The sequence below is a fragment of the Littorina saxatilis genome, linkage group LG5 (assembly GCF_037325665.1).
Source record: "Littorina saxatilis isolate snail1 linkage group LG5, US_GU_Lsax_2.0, whole genome shotgun sequence".
Classification (NCBI taxonomy): Eukaryota; Metazoa; Mollusca; class Gastropoda; order Littorinimorpha; family Littorinidae; genus Littorina; species Littorina saxatilis.
Window position 1 is genome coordinate 59,049,872 of NC_090249.1, and position 23,508 is coordinate 59,073,379.

A 23,508-nucleotide genomic window follows, 5' to 3' on the forward strand; every position below is an offset into this window, starting at 1 on the left:
TACTTATCAAACAGTACATGTATGGACTTTATGCTGTCAACGAATAAAGCCAAAAGGAACTGCATGTCTGATGTTTTGGTGGAATTAAGGCTGGTTTTATATTTATAGTTTTTACACAGCCGTATCACAAGATTTTGCAAGTAGGTCTTATTTTGATTTGAATTGTCAGCAAACCAAATAGGCAAAGCCGCAAAAAGACTGTAATGCATGTAACTTAAGCATGTAAACTGAAGTTTTTAATTTTTGATTAACAGAGTCACATTCGTACATTGTGGATGAGGACGCTGGATGAGAACGCTGTATCACTTTTTGATATCAAACACAGGTGAATAAATTATGCTTCTCTTTACAGGTATCACAACATTTCATATTTGCAGCTGTTGAATGAACCAGTAACAGTTTAGACAATTGTGACAAACAGACAAGACATGAGGGAATGTTGGTAATAATGATTCCAAACAGCGATATCAACAACAATGACAGGGCAGTTAGGCTACAATGGGACTTCTGTGCCTCTCTTTCCTACATGTCTGGAACACTATGGGCCTCGCTTTGTAATAAACCAGCCCTAAGGCCAAAAAAAAATAGTCTGCTTACAGTAACATAGGCCAAAAAAATAGGGTCGGTATGGTCGGGATTTTTTCTCTTTTTGTTTTTCTTCTTTTTTTTCCTCCAAAAAAACATATTTTTAAGTTATTTTGCCAAAAAACAAAGACTTTTTTCTTCTTCTTTTTTTCTCCCAAATGCCAAAAAAAAGTCCAGGGTTGCGCGAAAAAATAGGGTCGGTCGGGATACCGTAAACAGACAATTTTTTGTTGTTGGTCTCAGCTATTACATTCATTAGCGTAAATATCGATGCACACGAGAACTTTTCTTATGGACAGTAGAAAGTACTCTACCACAAACAAAAAACAGGAATTACTATTTTCACGATACCATTATCACAATAAATTAACTTAGTAAAATGAAAGATCTTGTGTTAAGACCATCCGTTACAAAGAGTAAGTTTACAAACATCACCATCACATGTATTTCTGCAAGTGTTACTGGTTTTACCAGAATGTAACCGAAAGCGAAAACGGCTGATTTTGTTTGAAAAGTTTGCCTCTCTACAGCCCTTAAAAACCAGCAACAGCTTTGCAAAATAACAAGCAGAACAATGCTCACCAATCACATTATACAATATCTTTGCTTTTTTATCAAGTTGACCAACATTCGACGTCCTTTCTTTTCAATTACCAGACATAATTTTAATAGATGATATTCCCTTTCCCACTCATGTTTAGTTAACTGTACACTTAATTACTTAATTAAAGTGTATGCCATCAGTTGCTGTGCACACATTTTTCCACGTTCAATGCATTTTCATAACTGAGTCAAACAACCCACCAGGATTTCATGAACACAAATAACACAGTCATATATAACTAAGTGTTTTACATAAATACACTTGACTATTTCTACAAGCCTTCACGCTGCCGTAATGTTCAGCAAAGCAGAGGTTCAATACTGATGCTCGCCTTCATCCCAGACAAATAATTCAGCGCAACATGTCAATGTCGCGCGCAAACGGCAAATGAAACGAATATTAAACAACAATGACACCCCCGTCCCCCCCCCCCCCAACCCCCCCCCCCCCCCCCCCCACCCCCCCAAAAAAAAAACCCCACCAAAACAACAACAATCAAACAAACAAGAACAAATGACGAAAACGACTTCAAGTGACCACCACAGAATGTCCGAGAGTTGTTCATGTGCCTGACGACTCCATGGTTTGCCAAAACCAGACCATCACTGGTAGGATCTCCCATGCAACTCTAGGGAAACTCCTCACAGAATGCAGGCGGAGCGCGTATGTACTTTCCCGAGCGAACAGGTACAATCTTCAGCTGAACTGAACTGAACTTTCTGAGGCTGTGCCGCTATACAGTGTTGCTACTCACCCCAAGCACAAGACAAATTCTCTCACAGTACTACGACAACGATCGTACACGTTCACATCAAGAGAAGGACGTCTGTCTCATCAGTAGCATGAGCGCCACACAAAACTGCTCTCGGTTCAAAAACAAGTTTTTGCTAGCTAATAGCACAGTATAGAGCAACAGCGCGTGATCTTTCAGAGCCAGAGCCACCAAGGACGAAGGTCAAACATAGGTGGAGTTGAATCAGCTGTAACAATAAAAATGTAACATATCCACGCATACTGGCACTGTTCACGTCACAAGAATACCCATTCTTAGCTGTTCAATCGCTACCAGAGAATCAGGACTATGCGTGCTTGAATTGGCGACCTTCCTCAGAGAGCGTTATTTGTGGTCTCTGCCGGGGTAATCTCAGCCAGTGGAATTCACAAAGACGGGCCTGAGATGGGGTGCAGCAAAGATCTTCTACTGCTTAGAAGATCTTTGGGTGCAAGGCGCTGAATCTTTGATAACTTATTTGCCCGCATATGTGTGTGTGTGCGAAGGTGGGATGAATAACTAGAATGTTTGTAATATGTATGCAGGTCTGTGTTGATATGTATAGATAAAATCATGATGACCACAGTGTACACATTCCGGACATGACTTATAGAACACACGCACTGTATCGGACTGTATTTTCAGCCATAGAGAGTTTTCTGTATGTCTCCCGTCACACATGTCCACCCCCCCCCCCCCCCCCACCCCCCAATGGCTTTACCGTGAGGGCGTAAAACTTAAATTTCTCTCTCTCCCCTATAGAGTGTTGGCTCGCACAACAACTTATCTCCTACAAATATTCCCAGAAGGAATGAGTGTTTTTTTCAAGGATGCTGCAAGGAAGAAAGTCAAGATTCTGACGATGACATTTCAGGACTCAGCGGTTCACTGTACGTTTCATCGCCAGCCACTGCCAAGACGGAGTCCGATCTGTCTTCAACTGTCTGTTCAGGTTCTGAGTCATCCTTTTTCTCCTCTCGGTCCTTTTTCTCTTCAACTTCCGGGTAAGTGTCCTTGACGTCTTTGTCCTTGACCTCGTCGACCTTGTCATCCATTTTGCGGAATTTCTCCTTGAGCTTGTGATTGCTGACCGTAGCCTCGTCCTTGCCGTCCGTGATGGAGAGCTGGGAGCTGGCCCTCTCCTCCGCCTCGCTGTGCTCGTCCGCCAGGTGCTGCCACTTCTTCAGGTTGTTCCTGAAAAAACACACACACACACACACACACACACACACACACACGAGATCACACATTGCACGTGTCACGATGGCAGTATAATTCTACGCACAGTAATGTTGCAGGCCGCTCAAGTCACTTAAAGGCCAACATCGACGAGCGTCAGATGTAGCTCTCGCTTCTCGTTCTGGCAACGCTACATCTCACTATTTGGCCTTCTATACTACCCGTTATAAACAAACCTAGACAGATACGTTTAAGTGCAGATCTTTTTAGTGAAACCGTTTATTTTAAATCCAGTTATATGACTGGGAAGACCATTCATTCCCCTACCATATTCAGCAAACAGATTGATTTTACGCAGTATAGACGGGTCTGACTAATTACTACGCGACCGCACGCGACCACACGCGACCTTGCACTACCTTGCGCAAACCTCAAACTAAAGCATGTACATGTCATATTTTTATATATATAGTATCTTCACAACAATATCTGACTTTATACCAAGTTTTAAGTCAAAAAAATTTAAAATAACGGAGTTATAATGTATTTTGCGACGAGCTATCGAGCGAAAGTGAAATCATCGTGGTTCAGCGTCCGACCATTGAAAATGCATCAGAATTACCTTTGTTTTTACTTCTCTGACTTAAAACTCGGTTCAAAGTATGATCATGTTGTGAAAATACTAGATATATAAAATGTTACATGAATATTATTTAGTTTGAGGTTGAGCCTGTGTTCTTAAATCAATGCGAACATGGTCGGACGCTGAACCACGATGATTTCACTTTAGCTCGATGGCTCGTCGCAACATACATTATAACTCCGTTATTTTTAATTTCTTTGACTTAAAACTTGGAATAAAGTCAGATAATATTGTGAAGATACTATATATATATAAATATTACATGTACATGCTTTAGTTTGAGGTCGCGCAAGGTAGTGCAAGGTCGCGTGCGGTCGCGTAGTAATTAGTCAGACCGGTATAGACTACTATACCCAGGCTTGGTCTCCTCAAGACGCATCTTCGGCTTTAACAAAAGACGAATGTCCTCCCAAGGCTCGCTTAAGCCAAAAGAATAGTACATTTCTAATGCAAAAACTAAAAACAGCAAATGAAAGTGTATGTTCTAGTTGCATGTGGGAAAGTACATTGTAAACTGCAAAGATGCAATTATGTAGGACAGGGTGACGAAATTCTATTCTTTCAAGATCAAGGGGGTTGAAACCTCAATCGTCCTTTTTGTTGTTGCGTCCTACACTTACATCACACCGGTCAGCATGGGTTCAGTTTGTGGCATGATGTCCACCAGCAGTTTGTAGCATGGTAAGCAGATTCCCAGGATGAAACCCACCTGTGTGCAGGAACAAAATTTCAATTAATTTGATTGAAAAATGAGGGTGTGACAGTGCCGCCTCAACTTTTACAAAAAGCCGGATATGACGTCATCAAAGACATTTATCGAAAAAAGGAAAAAAACGTCCGGGGATATCATTCCCAGGAACTCTCATGTCAAATTTCATAAAGATCGGTCCAGTAGTTTGGTCTGAATCGCTCTACACACACACACAGACAGACACACACACACACATACACCACGACCCTCGTCTCGATTCCCCCCTCTATGTTAAAACATTTAGTCAAAACTTGACTAAATGTAAAAAGGCTGTAGGTTACTGGAACGTTTAATTATTGACAAAACAAACCATTACATTCACAGTACGTCGACCCAGTGTTCTCTTCAGTAGACAGACAGACAAACATTTATGGTACAAATAATGAATTCACCTCAAAATCGTCGCTGAATCTCTCATGCAAAAATGCCGGCATTTTGCATACGAGATTCATTGACGGTGTCCAAACATCCCCGTGTGCGTGCATGCGCACGATAAAGATCACAGTGAAAGTCTCATGGCTTGGAAACATGCTAACACGCATGCAGGACATATAAAGCAAAATGGGTGGCGCAGCACTGTATGGCAGTTCGCTGTCCCCAGTGAGAAAGCTGGCCTAATTGCCACGCAGGTAACCTCTCAGGACGTTAAAATACTAATACCTTTTCTTTCTTTATTTAGTGTTTAACGTCGTTTCCAACCTCGAAGGTTATATCGCGACGAGGGAAAGGGGGAAGATGGGATAGGGGAAAGGGGGGAGATGGGATAGAGCCACTTGTTAAGTGTTTCTTGTTCACAAAAGCACTAATAAAAAAATTGCTCCAGGGGCTTGCAACGTAGTACAATATATGACCTTACTGGGAGAATGCAAGCTTCCAGTACAAAGGACTAAACATTTCTTACATACTGCTTGACTAAAATCTTTACAAACATTGACTATATTCTATACAAGAACCACTTAACAAGGGTAATAAGTGAAGAATTTTATGGGTGAGAAAAGGACTTTGGGGAGGCAGAAATAGAGAAGAAACAAGAAAAAGATCCTAATTAGGTTCACGGCATCGAGAGTGATGCGACCTTCTCTCAGAAGTTAGTAGAGAAGGCTCCCCCATCCACCACCCGGGGGACGCGCCTCTACGCCAATTAGGGGGCGCGAGGAATACTAATACCGATGCCACATTAACATTAAGATCTCAAAGATGAGATGTGACTTACCTCCAGCTGTGGCAGTTCATTCTGTTTGTCCCTGTCCATCATCGGCATCGGCGTCATACCCTTCGTCTTTTCCTCATCGCCCTAGGTGACATACAATTAAATGTTATCAGGCAGCCAACGGAGGGATTCATGCACTGTCAAGGCCATTGTTTAACAAAGAAAAAGCATGAACATATTTGCTGCAAATCAGCGTCATGCCCTAGCTGTATCTTTTCCTCATTGCCCCAAGTGACGTTTCATTCAATGTGATTAGACAGCAAACTGAGGAATTAATTCACTGTCAATGGCATTGTTTAACAAAGAAAAAGTCTACAAATATTAACTGCAAATCGGTCACTGGTGCAATTCTGTAACACATGTTACATAGCCACTGGTGAATTGACAGAGAGAAAAATAAAGACAAGTCGCGTAAGGCGAAATTACTACATTTAGTCAAGCTGTGGAACTCACAGAATGAAACTGAACGTAGTCCGCCGCTAGTGCAAAAGGCAGTGAAAGTGACGAGCCTGTTTGGCGCGGTAGCGGTTGCGCTGTGCTTCATAGCACGCTTTACTGTACCTCTCTTCGTTTTAACTTTCTGAGCGTGTTTTTAATCCAAACATATCATATCTATATGTTTTTGGAATCAGGAACCGACAAGGAATAAGATGAAATAGTTTTTAAAACGATTTCGGAAATTTAATTTTGATCATAATTTTTATATTTTTAATTTTCAGAGCTTGTTTTTAATCTAAATATAACATATTTATATGTTTTTGGAATCAGAAAATGATGAAGAATAAGATGAACGTAAATTTGGATCGTTTTATTTTTCTAATTTTTTTTTAACAATTTTCAGATTCTTAATGACCAAAGTCATCAATTAATGTTTATGCCACCAAACTGAAATGAAATACCGAAGTCCGGCCTTCGTCGAAGATTGCTTGGCCAACATTTCAATCAATTTGATTGAAAATTGAGGGTGTGACAGTGCCGCCTCAACTTTTAGAAAAAGCCGGATATGACGTCATCAAAGACATTTATCGAAAAAAAGAAAAAAAAACGTCCGGGGATATCATACCCAGGAACTCTCATGTCAAATTTCATAAAGATCGGTCCAGTAGTTTAGTCTGAATCGCTCTACACACACACACAGACAGACAGACAGACAGACACACACACACACACACACACACACACACACACACACACACACACACACACACACATATACCACGACCCTCGTCTCGATTCCCCCCTCTACGTTAAAACATTTAGTCAAAACTTGACTAAATGTAAAAAACGGTCATATAGGTGTTCGCATCCATGGGAGGTAATCGGAACCGACCGGCAAACAGTAGCGCGACATATGTCGTGACAACCAGGTGACAGTATACGTAAAGTAGCGCGACATATGTCGCGACAACCAGCCTAAGGGTTAATATCTCCTATTGCTCTAATCCTATTAAATAAATTTAACTTCATTTAAAAAATAACTTAACTCAGTACTAGAAAATCAAACTTACGCAGTTGAAGGCACACACATGACACCCCAGAATGCAATTCGAGCAACGGTTACAAAAGAAAAATGGTGCATCAAATAATGGCAAACCTATCAATGTCTGAGTATTAATAATTTACAGCTGTGAAAAAGAACAAAAGAAAACAATGAAAAATAACATTAAACAAAGCAATAGCAAGAAGAATGTAAATAAACGTCGCTGCAAATTGACAATAAAACAACGCAAAACCGTACGCTTTTCTCGTTACTTCTTTCAAATTAAAGCAAATTTAATAAAAGGAGAATATGAAGAGGCACACAGATAAATGAGCGAGTTTAACAATACATGTAGCATAATTATTCCAAATGTAAAATGTTGACAACACGACATCCACAGGTCAGGAACATGAAAACGAGAAAAGGACACCATTGTGTACAAACACCTGATTTGAACATGACTTGAGCTTATTTAAACATAACAATAAAAAAAACATTTATACAGCAATTTTCTACAGCTCAAAGCGCTTTACAGTGATTTACAGACGCCGAAGGACGTTTTTAACATTTGATAAGATTTGTTGAGATCACATAGAAGACCAAAGTTACCTCTTCATCAAAAATCATTATGCATGAGTTAAATCAAAACTGAATCGGATCTGTCAGGCAGCTAGATTTTGCTTGACGCTAGATATTATAAGATGTTGTTGGGAAGACCTGGTTTTTTTTTTCGTGGTTTACCTTTTTGTAACAACTGGCTATCGAGTGCCGTGGTTTCTACTTGTACCTGTTGCCAGAATGTTTCCCCCCCAATGACACAGAAGAGGCTGAGCTGGACTTTTCACGGTTCATCGGATGTCAGGAGTTAGTGTTTGCCATGATTTCTACTTGTCTTACCTGTTGCCAGAACTCTTCCATAATGACATAGACGAGGTCGAGTTGGGTTTGCCAGGGTTTGTACATGGCGCACAGGTCACAGGCGGTCATGGAGATGGCCATGAGTAAATCTCTACGCGAGTCACCATCAGCACAGTCAGTGGGAGAGAGAGAAAACAGACAAAAGCATGCACATCAAAAAATAACACAAAACCACATAACAAAACCAAGCCGCAGGCAAAGAAAGCTACTCAAAAATAATGCAAAATAAAGAAGTAAGTAGGTAAATCAGTATATTAATGAATAAATAAATATCTTTTGAAAGAAAATCAAAGCAGAATGTACCCTTCAAGTACACGTAAGCATAGAGATGAAACGTATACAGAACAAACGTGCGTGCGGGCGCTAAAACAACAAAGAAAAAAAGCTTGAGTTTTCAGAGCAAGCATGCGCAAAACAACTGTTCATGCAGCTGTAACCGTGTGCCGAAACACTACGATCACCTCGGGAAGCGAAGTGCAATCAAACAGGTTTGAAAATATTAGGGCTAATTTCTTAGCCCTATAAAAACTGTTATGCAAACCCGAAGGTTTACATGAACATACAGACAATCGGAAACCACCAGACCCCATCACAAACAGAACTCTACAAACCACAGGTGTTGACTTTAAAGGCCAACAACCCGGGTGCAGAGTCCGTTGTGAAAGGAGCGGTAGCCTCCCCTGTCACACAGCAAGCAAGTATTGCCCTGTGTTTGCAAATCAAAATGTGCTTATTCTTGTGATCTGAAAGCAATATGTTTGAACAGAAAGTGGGTCTTATTACTGCAAAATGAACTTGAAAAATGAAATGAAATGTATGTAATTATATACGTGTACATATACATACGACTATTAAATCAAGATCAATCCTCAAAACTGCTAAGCTATCAAATCAAAGGTAATATTCACACGTATTCATCCAATTTTACTTGATGTTGTGTGTCCTTGCTCTATTCAGTTTTCTGCGCCGGAAATAAAATCAGGGACGAAAATAAACCTCCTGCCAAATTTGTATGTGAGTATGTTTTGTTTTGTTTTTCATAAAAACAAACGATTTACACCTTACTCAATCACGTATCTTTATCATGTAAGACATGGTAGAAAAGGCGACCATAGCAACCATATATCGTGCTTGCAGAATTATTAAAACTAAATGTAAAGGAGAAATGTAACAGAAAGAAATGTACTATATTGACGACAGAAATCTGACGAAAAAAACGACACTGGAGAAAGCTACAAAGAAATCGTACAAGTGCTATAAGACGAGCTTTGTAAGATCTCAACACTGGTGAAAAAGCGTGCAACACCCAGAAGGTCTCAAAGGAGGGATGACTCGCTATCACAAAAGATATTCACAGAAAATTGCCAACGGGGAGTACGAAAACGTCGCAGTCACAAATGTGTTGAAAAGAACAACACGACAAAACGAAGAAAAAAAGTCTCTGATTAAAAGTGGCCGCTGAGGTCAAGGTCGCAACCAAAGGTCACCTGCTCATAAAATTCCTGATAGATGACTTTGACTGTCTCCGACTGTACCTTCCAAGGCTTGGTCATGGCACATAGATCGCATGCTGTCATAGCAACAGCACATGCCAGATGTCTGCACAAGCCAATAGGGACTGATTACAGTTACCTACACTCCACTAAAGTTGAGATATAGCACGACCGAGGCTAGTTTCGTGTCCAATAGAAATCTGTACAGAAAACAACGGTGGACGTTCTGTCCGAAAGTGTTCGTAATTTTACGTGGAAAAAAGCACCCAAGAAATATATTTCGAGCCAAGTGAAATGAAAGTTTCAATTCTGGTTCAGTCACAAAAAAACACCTTGCTATCAAGCGTTTCTGTAACAGAAGATTGCTCCTTTGTCCTCTTTCCTAATGTCAATTGTTGCAGAGATTCCTCTTAATCCAGTACAGGTAGCTTGTCCTTCACCCTCCCCATCCTCCTCTATCATGGTCTGAAAGTTGATTCAATTCGCTGTTTAAATTCTAATCTTTGCCATGTGAAAACCTCGACTTCTGGAACATTCAAGCCTTGGCTTACAGTAACCATGAGAACGTTGTAGATTTACGAATTAAGATACATTCAACACCAATTATCTCAAACAACGTACACACAGATGGTGCTAATCTAAACTCATTGGACATTATATTGAAATAAATAAACGAACTGGGATCATCTCGGCGTCATCAAAACTGAACAATTTGGTGCTGCGAACACATAAACATAAACATATTTGACATTGTGTTTGACCTTTTATATGTACAAGCGGTAAACATATTCCTTACAATATGCACAATATATACATGATATATCACGTGCTAAAGTTACATGTACACGTTTGCATCTATACAAACATGCATCCACAGAGCTATATTTCGCGCCGAGCTGAGTACGTGTAGTGATCTTGTACAATGACTACTTTATACACGAATTACACGAAAGCCTAAAAAGGTCACATTAATGTCAGTACTACTTAGCTATGATGGTGTTTACAAACACTCCAGCAACTACCGTTGTAACGTGATACAACACAAACAGGCACAAACATATATTGAGCAATATACAAATGAAAGGAATTAGCTATCAAACCCACTCAAGATAATTCTGTTCTTCATATCATGCATTAAACACAAAATCAAGAACTGACATATTATATAGTGCTCACATCTTTATCACATATTGCTGTGATCCAGGCGCAGTGCAAAAATGTCTGAAGACAATACACTAATCTCTGAATAATCTTAAAGGCATTACATTAATATACAGTCTTAATCCCAACAGTGGCAATGTTGTCAATGGTTCCTATGATGTAATACTGGGGCCTAACAAAAATCAAGGCTAAAGGTACCATCAATCGAGTAGGAAATGAACTGACTGTGCAAAACTGGAGACTGGAGAAGTAATACTACTTGAAACACACAATGTTGGAACTGATGCAGTTACAGTGGGGTTTGTGTCGCAACGCCGCCGCTTGGTTCCATCCTTACAAAGCATCAGATTCGTACACGTCAAGGTAAATTGTCGTATCTAGCCTGCTATTCGCCAGAAGGCCCATCTGATGTTTTAGTGTGTAGCTTTGTAGAAAATCGTCTTATGAATCTTACGGGAATGTGGACGAATAGGCAGATATTCGCAGAAAAAAAACCCCAGTTGAAGATAAAAGGAAATGTGCTTATGTGTCTGCGTCCGTGTGTGACTGTGCCCGCCTGCAGCTGTTAAGTGCTGCTTTTGGTTTTTGTTTTCCGTTGTATTTGTTTGTTTGTGGGCCCGTAGAAGCCTCCCTAGGCGGACATTTGACATTGTTTTTGTGAGTGCTGTCCTTGTGTTGGTGAGTACACAATTCCTTTGTTTTTCAACTTTGTTTTTGGTGTTATTTTGTGTAAATGCCTGCTGAAATAATGTCTCTTCGCCAGTAAAAACACGTGTGTACCTCTGATCAGGCGCATTCCAGGAGAATCCTGTTTTAGACACGATGTCTTTGAGACGGGCGTGGTTGGTGAAGAACAGGGCCAGGTCTGTTGCCAGGATACTGTGGCGCACGTCACTCAACACCTTGAACAAACACAACAGTCACATTACTTGCTGTTCTGCATGGGCACGTGAGAAACGGTGAGTATTCTATTACTCTTACGTGATTCATACAGAACGGGGCGAGAGTGAATAAACAAAACAAAACAAGAAAGGTATATTATAGGAACGTTTAATTGTAACAAAACAAATTGTCATCATTTTCACGAGATTTCATTCATAACCAGCTGGGGAATATAAAACACTGTTCCCCGTGTAACAAATCGAGGTGGTAAATGGGTTTGAGCTTTCAGGCGAAACGCAGATTGTCAAATTAAAAGCCAATCAGGCTGATTGTTTGATGTGTGGAACCATCGCGGCTTTGATTTCGTGATGCAGAGGACGATTGTAAGCATGCACTCTCAAATACCCAATCAAAGTTGATAATTACCGCAACGACTCATGGTCAATTTGCAACTTACCTCTGTAGTAAACAAACAAACACACAAACAAACAAATAACAAATTAACAAACAAACAAACAAACGGGGTGAGACGTTTAGACAGTGCTGTGACGGATGTCATCCGACATCTTGCGCTCTGAACTGAAATGTTCCACTTTTAAACACACTTTGTGTAACAAGTTTTGAACACTGTGTGACATCGACATAGTACATGATTCTAACAGCAAATATTGCACACATTGTAAACACTCGTGTTCAACGGAAAGACCATTTATTTTCTTCTCGTGAACAAATGAACTGGTCAATATACTCATACTCTTAAAAACATAATAAGAATCTCCCACAGAAGAATTGGCGAGGGGTAGGGGCCTGACGAAGATGATTGAATGCACGTTGGGGTATAGATGATACATTCTCACAAAGGGAAGCGATGAGCTGGTACATGTATTTGCGCTTCAGCTGTCAAGGGGAAAATACAAAATGTAGCAACGGGAAAAACCCTTTTACCTTCTTGTATTCTTCTGAGCTGAGATACTTGAAGATATTGTGTCCTTCATGCTGAAACAAAAACACACAGGAGTTATTGAAAACATAGCTCTGTGACCCCTATTCATTTTCGATAACAATTACATTGTTGACGTATCTCTCTCCATTCTTCAAGGCCGTCCTTTATTGAGAACAGTTGATATTGCGAATTTTCTTTTACCGAAAATTCAGTGCCTAAGATTCTTGCACCGAGCTTCGAGGTGGGAAAACCGTGAAGTCAACTTCGCCTGATTAATACCAGGCTTTAGACGTGAGACAGAAACTATACATTACGTTGAATGGCATGGCCCTTCATCTCTCGCATGCCGACACAATTTGTTTGTCCATTGTACAATAACCGAACGACTGAACAGTCGCAAAGTGTGTAACAAGACACATGGCGACTTTTCCAATCAGCAGCTTAGCAATCGTGACCGCAGTGATTGTGAACTCTGATATTCGTATTTTCAAGAGAAAAAGGCGTCAGCCAACCCTGCACAAAATACATGTGGAATCTTATGATCAACTTTGATGATTCTGATCACTGAAAACAATTCATAGCCATTGGTATAAATATTTGCCTCAGGTTTTAAGTAGTCAAACTTTTACAGATCCTGTAACTATTATTTCAAATCATGGTACATTAAAACATCAAGAGCACCGCACCTGCAGGATAGTGACGGTCTGGTTAAAGTGATGATGTTCCAAACATGGTACATTAAAACATCAAGAGCACCGTACCAGCAGGATAGTGACGGTCTGGTTAAAGTGATGATGTTCCAAACATGGTACATTAAAACATCAAGAGCACCGTACCAGCAGGATAGTGACGGTCTGGTTAAAGTGATGATGTTCCAAACATGGTACATTAAAACATCAAGAGCACCGTACCAGCAGGATAGTGACGGTCTGGTTAAAGTGATGATGTTCCAAACATGGTACATTTAAACGACAAGAGCACCATACCTGCAGGATAGTGACGGTCTGGTTAAAGTGATGATGTTCCAAACATGGTACATTAAAACATCAAGAGCACTGTACCAGCAGGATAGTGACGGTCTGGTTAAAGTGATGATGTTCCAAACATGGTACATTTAAACGACAAGAGCACCGTACCTGCAGGATAGTGACGGTCTGGTTAAAGTGATGATGTTCCAAACATGGTACATTTAAACGACAAGAGCACCGTACCTGCAGGATAGTGACGGTCTGGTTAAAGTGATGATGTTCCATCGTGGAGGTAGAGTAGACGGCAGCCAGGGGCGAAGCACTCTTCACCATGAAACTGTTGGTTTTGCCGCGGTGGTCAAGGTCATGACACAGACACGCCACGAACAGCGCTAGACACTGCAACACGAAACAATTACATGGAACTTTCCAATGAACAAAAAAATGGTTTTGAGATGAAATGAACCATGCCACAAACAAACCACGAACAAACACAAATGATAAATTAATGAAACGAAAGAAAAAATGTTGAATAGTTTTCACTATGAAACTGTAGGTCTTGCCACGGTGATCATGGCATAGACACGCCCCGAACGGAGCCAGTGTGTGTGCGTGTGCGTGTGTGTGCGTGTGTGTATGTGTGTGTGCGTGTATGTGTGCGTGTGTGTGTGTGTGTGTGCGTGCGTGCGAGCCGTGCGTGGGTGTGTCGTGTGTGTGTTTGTGTGTGTGTGTGTGTGGTTGCTCTCAGTTTCAATTTTGCTGAACTCAACAGGATATATATCTCCTGTGGAACAGGATTCTTCTACGCGTTGGTAATTTTCTAAGTTGCACTAGGACTTCAAGTGATCTTAAAGCTGCTGTTTCACCAATTGTGTCGAGCATCGTCGTAGATCTATCGACGAGAACAGCCCTTTTTGTTGAAATGTTGTCGGAGCTACTGCTTTATGTGACTGGCAAAGGAAATCCGTCTCAGTTGTGACAACACTTCACAACTTCTTCTTCTTCTTCATTGTACTAGGGAAATCCCTTTACAGGGCAACTATATCCTCATTGGTTGGCGCGCCTTAGGTCCAAAGTGTGAAAGATAAAGTGGATAGTGTACCTATGGTGGGTTTGTACAATTGTAGTCAAGCTACTGCTTTTCGCGATGGATTCGCCCTAGAGCCGAGTTTCAGGCCCTGGGCTGTGCAGCTAGCCTACCACCCAATGCTTCCTATTGCACTGTCTCGAAACTAACGCGATAGTCGGACAGAGTTGCGCCCCTGGAACGGCAGGTAGTTCCGTTTTGTGTTTGCAAAATGGAACCACATGACAATCCGCCCTTCAACTGCTTGAACAGCAGACACAGTAACGTTTTCCTCCAGTCCACCACTGATCTTCTTCTCTCGTTCAGCCAATTTGGACGTAAACAAAACAACCGGAACTACCCGCCAACAGCGCCGCGGGCTATGTCAGGGACAGACAACTCTTATCACTTTTGTTTTGAGACAATGCTATACCTAGCGCAGCAACTGGGCCCCCGACGAAACAATGCAAACAGGACGAACACTGAATTCGGAGCAAGAGCGATAGATTATTTCTAAGACTTCAACGCGAATAGGAATCGCTTCTGGGACGTGACACATGTATTGTGTTGACACCTTGTGTTGTGTATGGAATTATTTTCCTTTACCGGAAGTATTCTTCTGCGAAAGAGGACTCTCATGGCGTCCTTGCATCATGGCGTGAAGTCAACAACTGAATTAACCTTGCTGTTCCTGAAATCGGTTCTACGTTGATATTGTATGCTGATATTGTATTCTTTGAGCATGATTGGGACTGTAGAATATGTGCGTGAAAGCAGCATCCTACAACACTCACCTCGAGATCCGTGAGCTGGTGGTCGCACGTCTTGATGACGGTGTACATGGAGTGAGCCACGGAGAAGGCGTGCACCCAGTTGTGGTAGGGCACGTTCCGGTAGTTCTTGCGCACCGTTAGCGTGAACCTCATCAGGTCGTGGAGGTCGTACCTGAAACAACCATCGTCACACTCTTCACAACTTCTTGTCGGAGAAAAAATACACAAGATAACAATATATATTATCTGACTAGTGTACACACCCATGCTTTGTGAAAACACCAATGCTTCGTGAATAAAGGTCTCAGGTCTAACTAGCACATTTCTTCGACGTCAAGTGTTAGGTTGAGACGCGCATCCTCATGTGAAACCTTTAATTTATTTTGTTTTTCCCCTGGCTGGGTGCGTAAAGACGTGTAAAGCTAATATCTCCCGTTTGACTACCGTTAGTAACCTATTTTTTTGCACACACCGTTTGCTCAAATATACTCACAAGAAAACAGCAACAAGACAAGATGAAAACATGAACTATCGTTTCGACACAAGGTCTTCGTCAGCAAGGAGAAACGACAGAAAGAGAAAGAAGAAGACTAGTCAAGAAGAGGACAGACAGAACCACATCTAACGTACAACTTAAAAACAAAATTGCGATACACCCATGAAAACAGCGACATGATTATTTTTCTCCAAACATACGTATTGCAAAGGCAACAGAAGGACCTGGACACTGACACAAAGTTCCTTGTCCACTGCACATGGCATTTAGGATAAAAATGATCGATGATGGCGTTCTCTGTAATTCAACACATCTGGTATAAAAATAACAACTTTTTCAGTGTCTTCAAGCGTAAACAAAACACCAACAACAACAAAACAACACTCACACACAAGAAACACATCCTGAGGCTTACTGATGGGCAAACTCCACCTCCCTGTCCAAACGACATCCTAAGGCTTACTGATAGGCAAACTCCACCTCCCTGTCCAAACGACATCCTAAGGCTTACTGATAGGCAAACCCAACCTCCCTGTCCAAACGTTTTCCTCCTTACGGTCCTTAATTCAGCCCGAAGTCGACTTCTCGAAGACTACGCGAAGTCTTTTTACCAAAAATTCAGTTGTGAAGCTCCGTGCGGCCAGCGTCGCCAAGCATACTTCGCGTAGTCGACTTGGACAGGCTTAATAAATTCATTCCAAGAACTGGTAAGGGCATTTCAATTCAACATAGTTTCGGTCTTTTGATTTCCTCTTCATTCGCTGGTACACACACTTTCGAACTGTCGATCACTCATAGAATACATTAATTGGCAGTCGTGCGATTTCTGGCAGTCGATTACTCTTTGTGAGAGTTTTTAAGGATAGTCTTTATAGTATTGTTATCCACAAACTGGTTTTTTAGTGTGTGTGTGTGTGTGTGTGTGTGTGTGTGTGTGTGTGTGTGTGTGTGTGTGTGTGTGTGTGTGTGTGTGTGTGTGTGTGTGTGTGTGTGTGTGTGTGTGTGTGTGTGTGTGTGTGTGCACGCTGTAGCTATTGTACATCGCCGTGAGCTATAGTGAGAAGGGGCGATTAACAAGTGTCCATTATTATTATTATTATTATTTTTATTGTAAAACCGATCCAGAACAAAAGTGACATGAATCAAGTTATTCTCAAAAACAACGATTTGGAAATGATATATTTAGCCTACCACTGACACATGTTCAAACCTTGCCTTACAAAGGAAACAAGGGAAGACACAACATATAAGAGATATTAGCGTTTAAAGCAAGAGAGAGAAAGCTTGTAGAAGTTCTTACAAAGAAGTCATATACAGAATGTTCAATAGACATCGTTTCACGTGTATCTCTCTGATCTGGCAAATGGCAAAGATGTATGTTTGACACGCAACTTCAAATGAAAATTTAAGGCGTTGATAAGGCCTAAAAAAAAATAGGTGTGGTTACGGTAACCCGACCTACCCTATTTTTAGGGGCCGATCCTATAACTTTTTATTACATTTGTCAAAAAAAAAAAAAAAAAAAAAACGAGTGCAAAAAACGCAATGAAAGCGAAAGCGCCCGAGTCGCACACTTATTTCCCTGTCAAGTAGGTTTCATTTGTACACATTAGAAAAAAAAGTTTAAAAAAAAAAAGTGATTGCCTACCTAGCTACCCTATTTTTGGGGGCTATGTTACCGTAACCACACCTATTTTTTTTTTGGCCTACGAAGAATTATTTTTATAACGTATACGTAGTTTGTTATATTCTTTATAGAACTTGAAATACCTTTCAAATACTTTGTTAAAATTTGGAACACCATTCATTGTAAAACACTATGTGTACTCCAGTAGTGTCTCAGTTCCTCTCACACAAAATCTAAATACAAATTAGTATCAAGAAGTACGCGTTCAAAATACCTACAAAAACAATTTGCACCTGAAAATAAAGCACACCAAATAGGAATACACAAATAAAAATGGTAATTTTCAACATAAATTCAACGTAAAACTCAAATAAAAGGAATGGTCACACACAAACAGATCTGCACACGGTAACATTTAACGATATACCACGTTGGTTAAAATGAAAACTCAAATCTTCTAATTCTTTTGCTGCATTTTTTCCTCTTTTGTGTGTGTGTGTGTAAAAATTGTATCTTGTCTGTCTTGCGTTCTCATAAGGGTATAAGTGATTCTATGACCTTGACATAACGTGAAATAACAATTCCTATCTAGATGTACATATTTATAACCACACTTAATATAAGCTTAGCTTGTTGTGTGGCCACAAATGTTTATATCGTATATACATGCCACCCTGTATTTCATTAATAAAGTCTTGTTTAAACCAAAACAAACTCAAATCTAGTTTTTGGAAACTCAGATGTCAAGTGTACAAAAAAATACTGGGAATAACACTGCACTAGAAAGTGAGTTAGTCTACGTATCTAGTGTACTTTCTAGTTTGTTACACCCGATGGTTAAACAGAGAACATGAAAGTATGCTAGTGAGCTCTACTTCTACTACACAGAGAAAGGGTAGGATTGAGTCGTAGTTACAACAGCCAGCCATACAAATACAGCAAGACTAGTGACGTCACTTCCTACCTTTGCTCTCGCTTGGTTGTCCTGAAAAAGACAGCGGCGTCACGGGTTCACAGAGGGTGGCACACTCACACGCAGCCCACATCCCTTGCGGAAACCCTATGTTGCTCACCATTTCTACCATCAACACTACAACTCCTACGGTGAGCAATAAGCTGTCGTTCTCACAGACACAAAGTCCGGTTGATTAGAAAACCAACACTGATACATGTGTATATGCTGCTCAAGCTACCAATCTCAACCTGAGAGTATTTTCATTTGTCCGGGCACCTTTCAGTTTTTTTTGTTTTTTTTTGTAGTTGTTATTTTGCATGTTGTCAAGATTTGACTAAATGTTTTCAAATAGACTAGGAATCAAGACGAGGATAGTAGTGTGAGTGCGTGCGTGCCTGCGTGCGCGCGTGCGCGCGTGTGTGTGTGTGTGTGTGTGCCTGTGTGTGTGTGTGTGTGTGAATATTTTACCCACAACCCAAAAGTCGTTGCAATAAAATTGTGCAAGAAACAGAAGCGTGTGTTAAATAAATATACAGTACTTTGCAGTGCAAGTTTGGGACAACAAATCAGTGCGCAAAAACTAAAGCACTCCGGTACATGTGGGAAGTTAAATCGTCACCAATCCTTCAGCTACATGCATAGTGTTAGTCACAAAATTCAACAAAAAAGGTAAGCTCAACAAAAGCAAAAACCAAACATTCTACCACATACAGCAAATAAAAATGTTTCCACTGATTCACAGAGTGTGACAAAACGAAAGCTGCGAACAAGACCAACACAAAACACAAGCTGAAGATGTAGCGTACCGACAGAGCAACTCAAATTAGTGCTGTAGTGCATATGAACGCCGATTTCTTATATCCAGCACTGATTAACCAACCAGAATCTAAAATACAACAAAAACCACAAAAAAACACAACAAAAACTCCTACAAAAATCAAATCCTGAATATGTTACGATCAAACAGAAATTATTTTAACCATACGCTAAAAATACTTAAGAAGTCGTAAAATGAAAAATACTTCGATAAGCACACAAGGCTTACAAGCTGGCCAACGGAATCTCAGCCTTTAAAAAAAATTGCTACTAAACTTGACAGTTAAAATCAAGTGCTAAAATATCTGTGCAAACGAATACATTTAATACAAATGTATTTTGTAAATGAAATGAACGTGCAAGGAACCGGAAGCGTGCTTGGTTCTACTGTGCAAAAGGTGAAAGAGCTAACAAAAGGTGAAAGAGCTAACAAAAGGTGAAAGAGCTAACAAAAGGTGAAAGAGCTAACAAAAGGTGAAAGAGCTAATAAAAGGTGAAAGAGCTAACAGAAGATGAAGTAAACGTAATCTCGAAGGAAACAAAATAAGCAATGAATTAAACCCTTCCCAGAAGGACAGTCTATTGTCCTACTCTGAGACAGCTACAGCAGCTATTTGTATTCCAACTACTGTAATAACTAATTTATCAGTGTCGATAATCTACAGGAAGCATATCTATGTGTTGCACAAGGTGAAATATTAAATGAGCAAAATTCACAATCAAAATATCTGAAGAAGAAAAAAATAATAAAAAAATAAAAAAATAATAAACAAAGAACAAAAATAGCTGGGTCAAAATATCTGTGAATGTAATGTATTGTTTTGTCAATAACAAACGTTCGGACAACTTACCTTTCTTGTTGGTTTTGTTATATTAAATGAGCAACTAACACCTTTAAATATAAGGTCGCCTTGTGCTATGTCAGTGTTTTGTCGGAGAGTCGGCGAGAGTGGAGAGCACCAAACGTACCTCATGGGACTGAAGAGGTCGCGGAACATAAAGAGCACGTGCATTGGCTTGTGGTCGTTTTCCACGTCCCAAGGAGAGAAGTGGTAGCTAGCAACACACAACAATTCATGCATTGTATGATGGGCTTGTGATTGCTGTCAACGTCTCGTACACCAAGATCTGTCGTGTATTTATCTTGCCAGTGGCATCCAAAAGTTACACGTCGATACGGTGTTTTTATTCAGTTCAATTTAATACAACTGCATTATTTGAATGTGGTACAAACAGAAATTTGTCTTTTGGTTCGTACAGAAAGCTCTCTCGTATACCTATCTTTTCAGTATCAACCAATACTCCAACGTTGATACAGTGTTCTTATCTGTCGTGTATCAATCTTGCCAGAAGCAACCAATAGTTGAACGTCAATACAGTGTTCTTATCTGTCGTGTATCAATCTTGCCAGAAGCAACCAATAGTTGAACGTCAATACAGTGTTCTTATCTGTCGTGTACCAATCTTGCCAGAAGCAACCAATAGTTGAACGTCAGTACGGTTTTCGTATCCGTCGTGTAGAAATGTTGCCAGAAGCAACCAATAGTTGAACATCAATACAGTGTTCGTATCCGTCGTGTACCAATCTTATCCCGTCGCGATATAACCTTCGTGGTTGAAAACGACGTTAAACACCAAATAAAGAAAGAAAGACCAATCTTATCCAGAAGCAATCACTAGTTGAACGTCAGTACAGTGTTCTTATCCGTCGTGTACCAATCTTATCCAGAAGCAATCAATAGTTAAACGTCAGTACAGTGTTCTTATCCGTCGTGTACCAATCTTATCCAGAAGCAATCAATAGTTGAACGTCGGTACAGTGTTCGTATCCGTCGTGTACAAATTTTGCCAGAAGCAACCAATAGTTGAACGTCAATACAGTTTTCGTATCTGTCGTGTACAAATCTTGCCAGAAGCAACCAATATTTGCACGTCGTTACAGTGTTCTCATCTGTTGTGTATCTATCTTGCCATTAGCAAATAATATTTGCACGCCAATACAGTGTTCCAATTTGTCGTGTACCAATCTTGCCAGAAGCAAGCGATACTTGCACTCACTGTGTGATGGACGGGATAGTGTCAGGCATGGGGATTGCCTGCAGGAGGTGGAGTTCCTCCTCTGTGCACTGACTGTGGTACGACAGCACCTCCAGCGCCACGCGGTACTTCTGTTCTGAACGGCGAATCTTGTCGTACAACTGCACCACAAACAATGGGAGATTGGTCATTATTGTTCATCGTCTCTTCTTCACTTAATGCTATTGGAGACATTCTAACAAAGAGTGTAGTCCGTCACGGCAGAGGACTTACAAAGAGTGTAGTCCGTCACGGCAGAGGACTTACCGTGAACCCAAAACTGGACTCGAACAAATCAGTATTTTTGGAACTATAATACATTGAACTGTAATTTTTGAACGGTGAAAGTGATGGTAGATAATGCGATGTCATTTTTGCAGGCTGATCGAAAGCTTGTGTGTGTGTTTAATCGCGCTACACTTGTCTAAAGTGACTTTTTTTCTGTTAGAATAAGCCACAATCCACTGCTCAGATTACTTCAACAACAACAAAACTTAGAATTCATTCAGTATTAATTTGGACTTTCAAAGCTATCAACACTTTCAAGGAAATGTATCAGTACCCTTGGTTTTCTTCAAAACACAATGATAAAGGAAATTGATGGCTTACAAAAACGGTTTAAATATCAACCCACATACAATATTTTACAAATAAAGGTTGAGCCCTTGGTTCCTGTAACAATTCTGACCTTCGCATGATGCAGAGCCAGACCACAGTAGACGGCAAACGTCTCGAAGGCTTCCTCGTCATTGCGGGTGAATGTACCCGCCAACTTGTTCACCATCTGAACCACCCCGATGATACTGAAACACGCCCAACATCCGCTCTCAGTCAAGGGCTACAGGAAAGTAGTTAGTAAAACATGGCTTCAACATAAAAATACCCAACTTGAATAAGAAACCAGTTATTATCCTTACCATCCTCATGAAGTCATCCTGACGAAAATGTAAAAAAAAATGTTTTACCGAAACTGGTTGCTGTTGTTTTCTTTTTGATTTTGATAAGAAACCAGTTGTCAGCTTTATTCTTCGGTTTTGACTAAGACAAACCAGTTGTCAGCTTTATTCTTCGGTTTTGACTAAGACAAACCAGTTGTCAGCTTTATTCTTCGGTTTTGACTAAGACAAACCAGTTGTCAGCTTTATTCTTCGGTTTTGACTAAGACAAACCAGTTGTCAGCTTTATTCTTCGGTTTTGACTAAGACAAACCAGTTGTCAGCTTTATTCTTCGGTTTTGACTAAGACAAACCAGTTGTCAGCTTTATTCTTCGGTTTTGACTAAGACAAACCAGTTGTCAGCTTTGTTCTTCGGTTTTGACTAAGACAAACCAGTTGTCAGCTTTGTTCTTCGGTTTTGACTAAGACAAACCAGTTGTCAGCTTTATTCTTCGGTTTTGACTAAGACAAACCAGTTGTCAGCTTTATTCTTCGGTTTTGACTAAGACAAACCAGTTGTCAACTTTGTTCTTCGGTTTTGACTAAGACAAACCAGTTGTCAGCTTTATTCTTCGGTTTTGACTAAGACAAACCAGTTGTCAACTTTGTTCTTCGGTTTTGACTAAGACAAACCAGTTGTCAGCTTTATTCTTCGGTTTTGACTAAGACAAACCAGTTGTCAGCTTTATTCTTCGGTTTTGACTAAGACAAACCAGTTGTCAGCTTTATTCTTCGGTTTTGACTAAGACAAACCAGTTGTCAGCTTTATTCTTCGGTTTTGACTAAGACAAACCAGTTGTCAGCTTTATTCTTCGGTTTTGACTAAGACAAACCAGTTGTCAGCTTTATTCTTCGGTTTTGACTAAGAAAAACCAGTTGACAAACGTGTTCTGCGGGTTTGGGCATCTGGACACTTCAGATGATCAAAATATACCCCACTGAATTCAAGAGAATAATGACTGACGTTTTCAGTGCAGGTCAATGTAATGTCTTTGGAAATAGATATGCTGAAAAAAACCGCAAACTTGTTGATTGTAATAATAATGATAATGACAGCTTATATGGTGAGAACCACAGTAAGCTATGCTCTCCGCGCTTAACATGTTAACTATGAATAAAGCATACTATTCAAACATCAGATACATATAGGCTTATATATACATTCTAGCATAAT

At 40.3% G+C, this 23,508-nt stretch overlaps 1 protein-coding gene across 1 annotated transcript in view; it reads right to left on the reverse strand.

Moving 5' to 3' along the window:
- Positions 1 to 1,665: 1,665 nt before the first annotated feature.
- LOC138967561 (probable 3',5'-cyclic phosphodiesterase pde-5) overlaps positions 1,666 to 23,508 on the reverse strand; it is a 43,942-nt gene continuing 22,099 nt past the window's right edge. The window contains exons 16-26 of the mRNA XM_070340138.1: positions 22,087 to 22,201; positions 21,381 to 21,520; positions 20,292 to 20,378; positions 15,450 to 15,600; positions 13,833 to 13,988; positions 12,624 to 12,674; positions 11,577 to 11,698; positions 8,122 to 8,233; positions 5,748 to 5,828; positions 4,404 to 4,492; positions 1,666 to 3,155 (exon numbers count right to left, since the gene is read on the reverse strand). Coding sequence (XP_070196239.1) covers positions 2,810 to 3,155; positions 4,404 to 4,492; positions 5,748 to 5,828; positions 8,122 to 8,233; positions 11,577 to 11,698; positions 12,624 to 12,674; positions 13,833 to 13,988; positions 15,450 to 15,600; positions 20,292 to 20,378; positions 21,381 to 21,520; positions 22,087 to 22,201 — 1,450 coding nt within the window. The 3' untranslated portion in view covers positions 1,666 to 2,809. The remainder of the gene's footprint in view (positions 3,156 to 4,403; positions 4,493 to 5,747; positions 5,829 to 8,121; positions 8,234 to 11,576; positions 11,699 to 12,623; positions 12,675 to 13,832; positions 13,989 to 15,449; positions 15,601 to 20,291; positions 20,379 to 21,380; positions 21,521 to 22,086; positions 22,202 to 23,508) is intronic.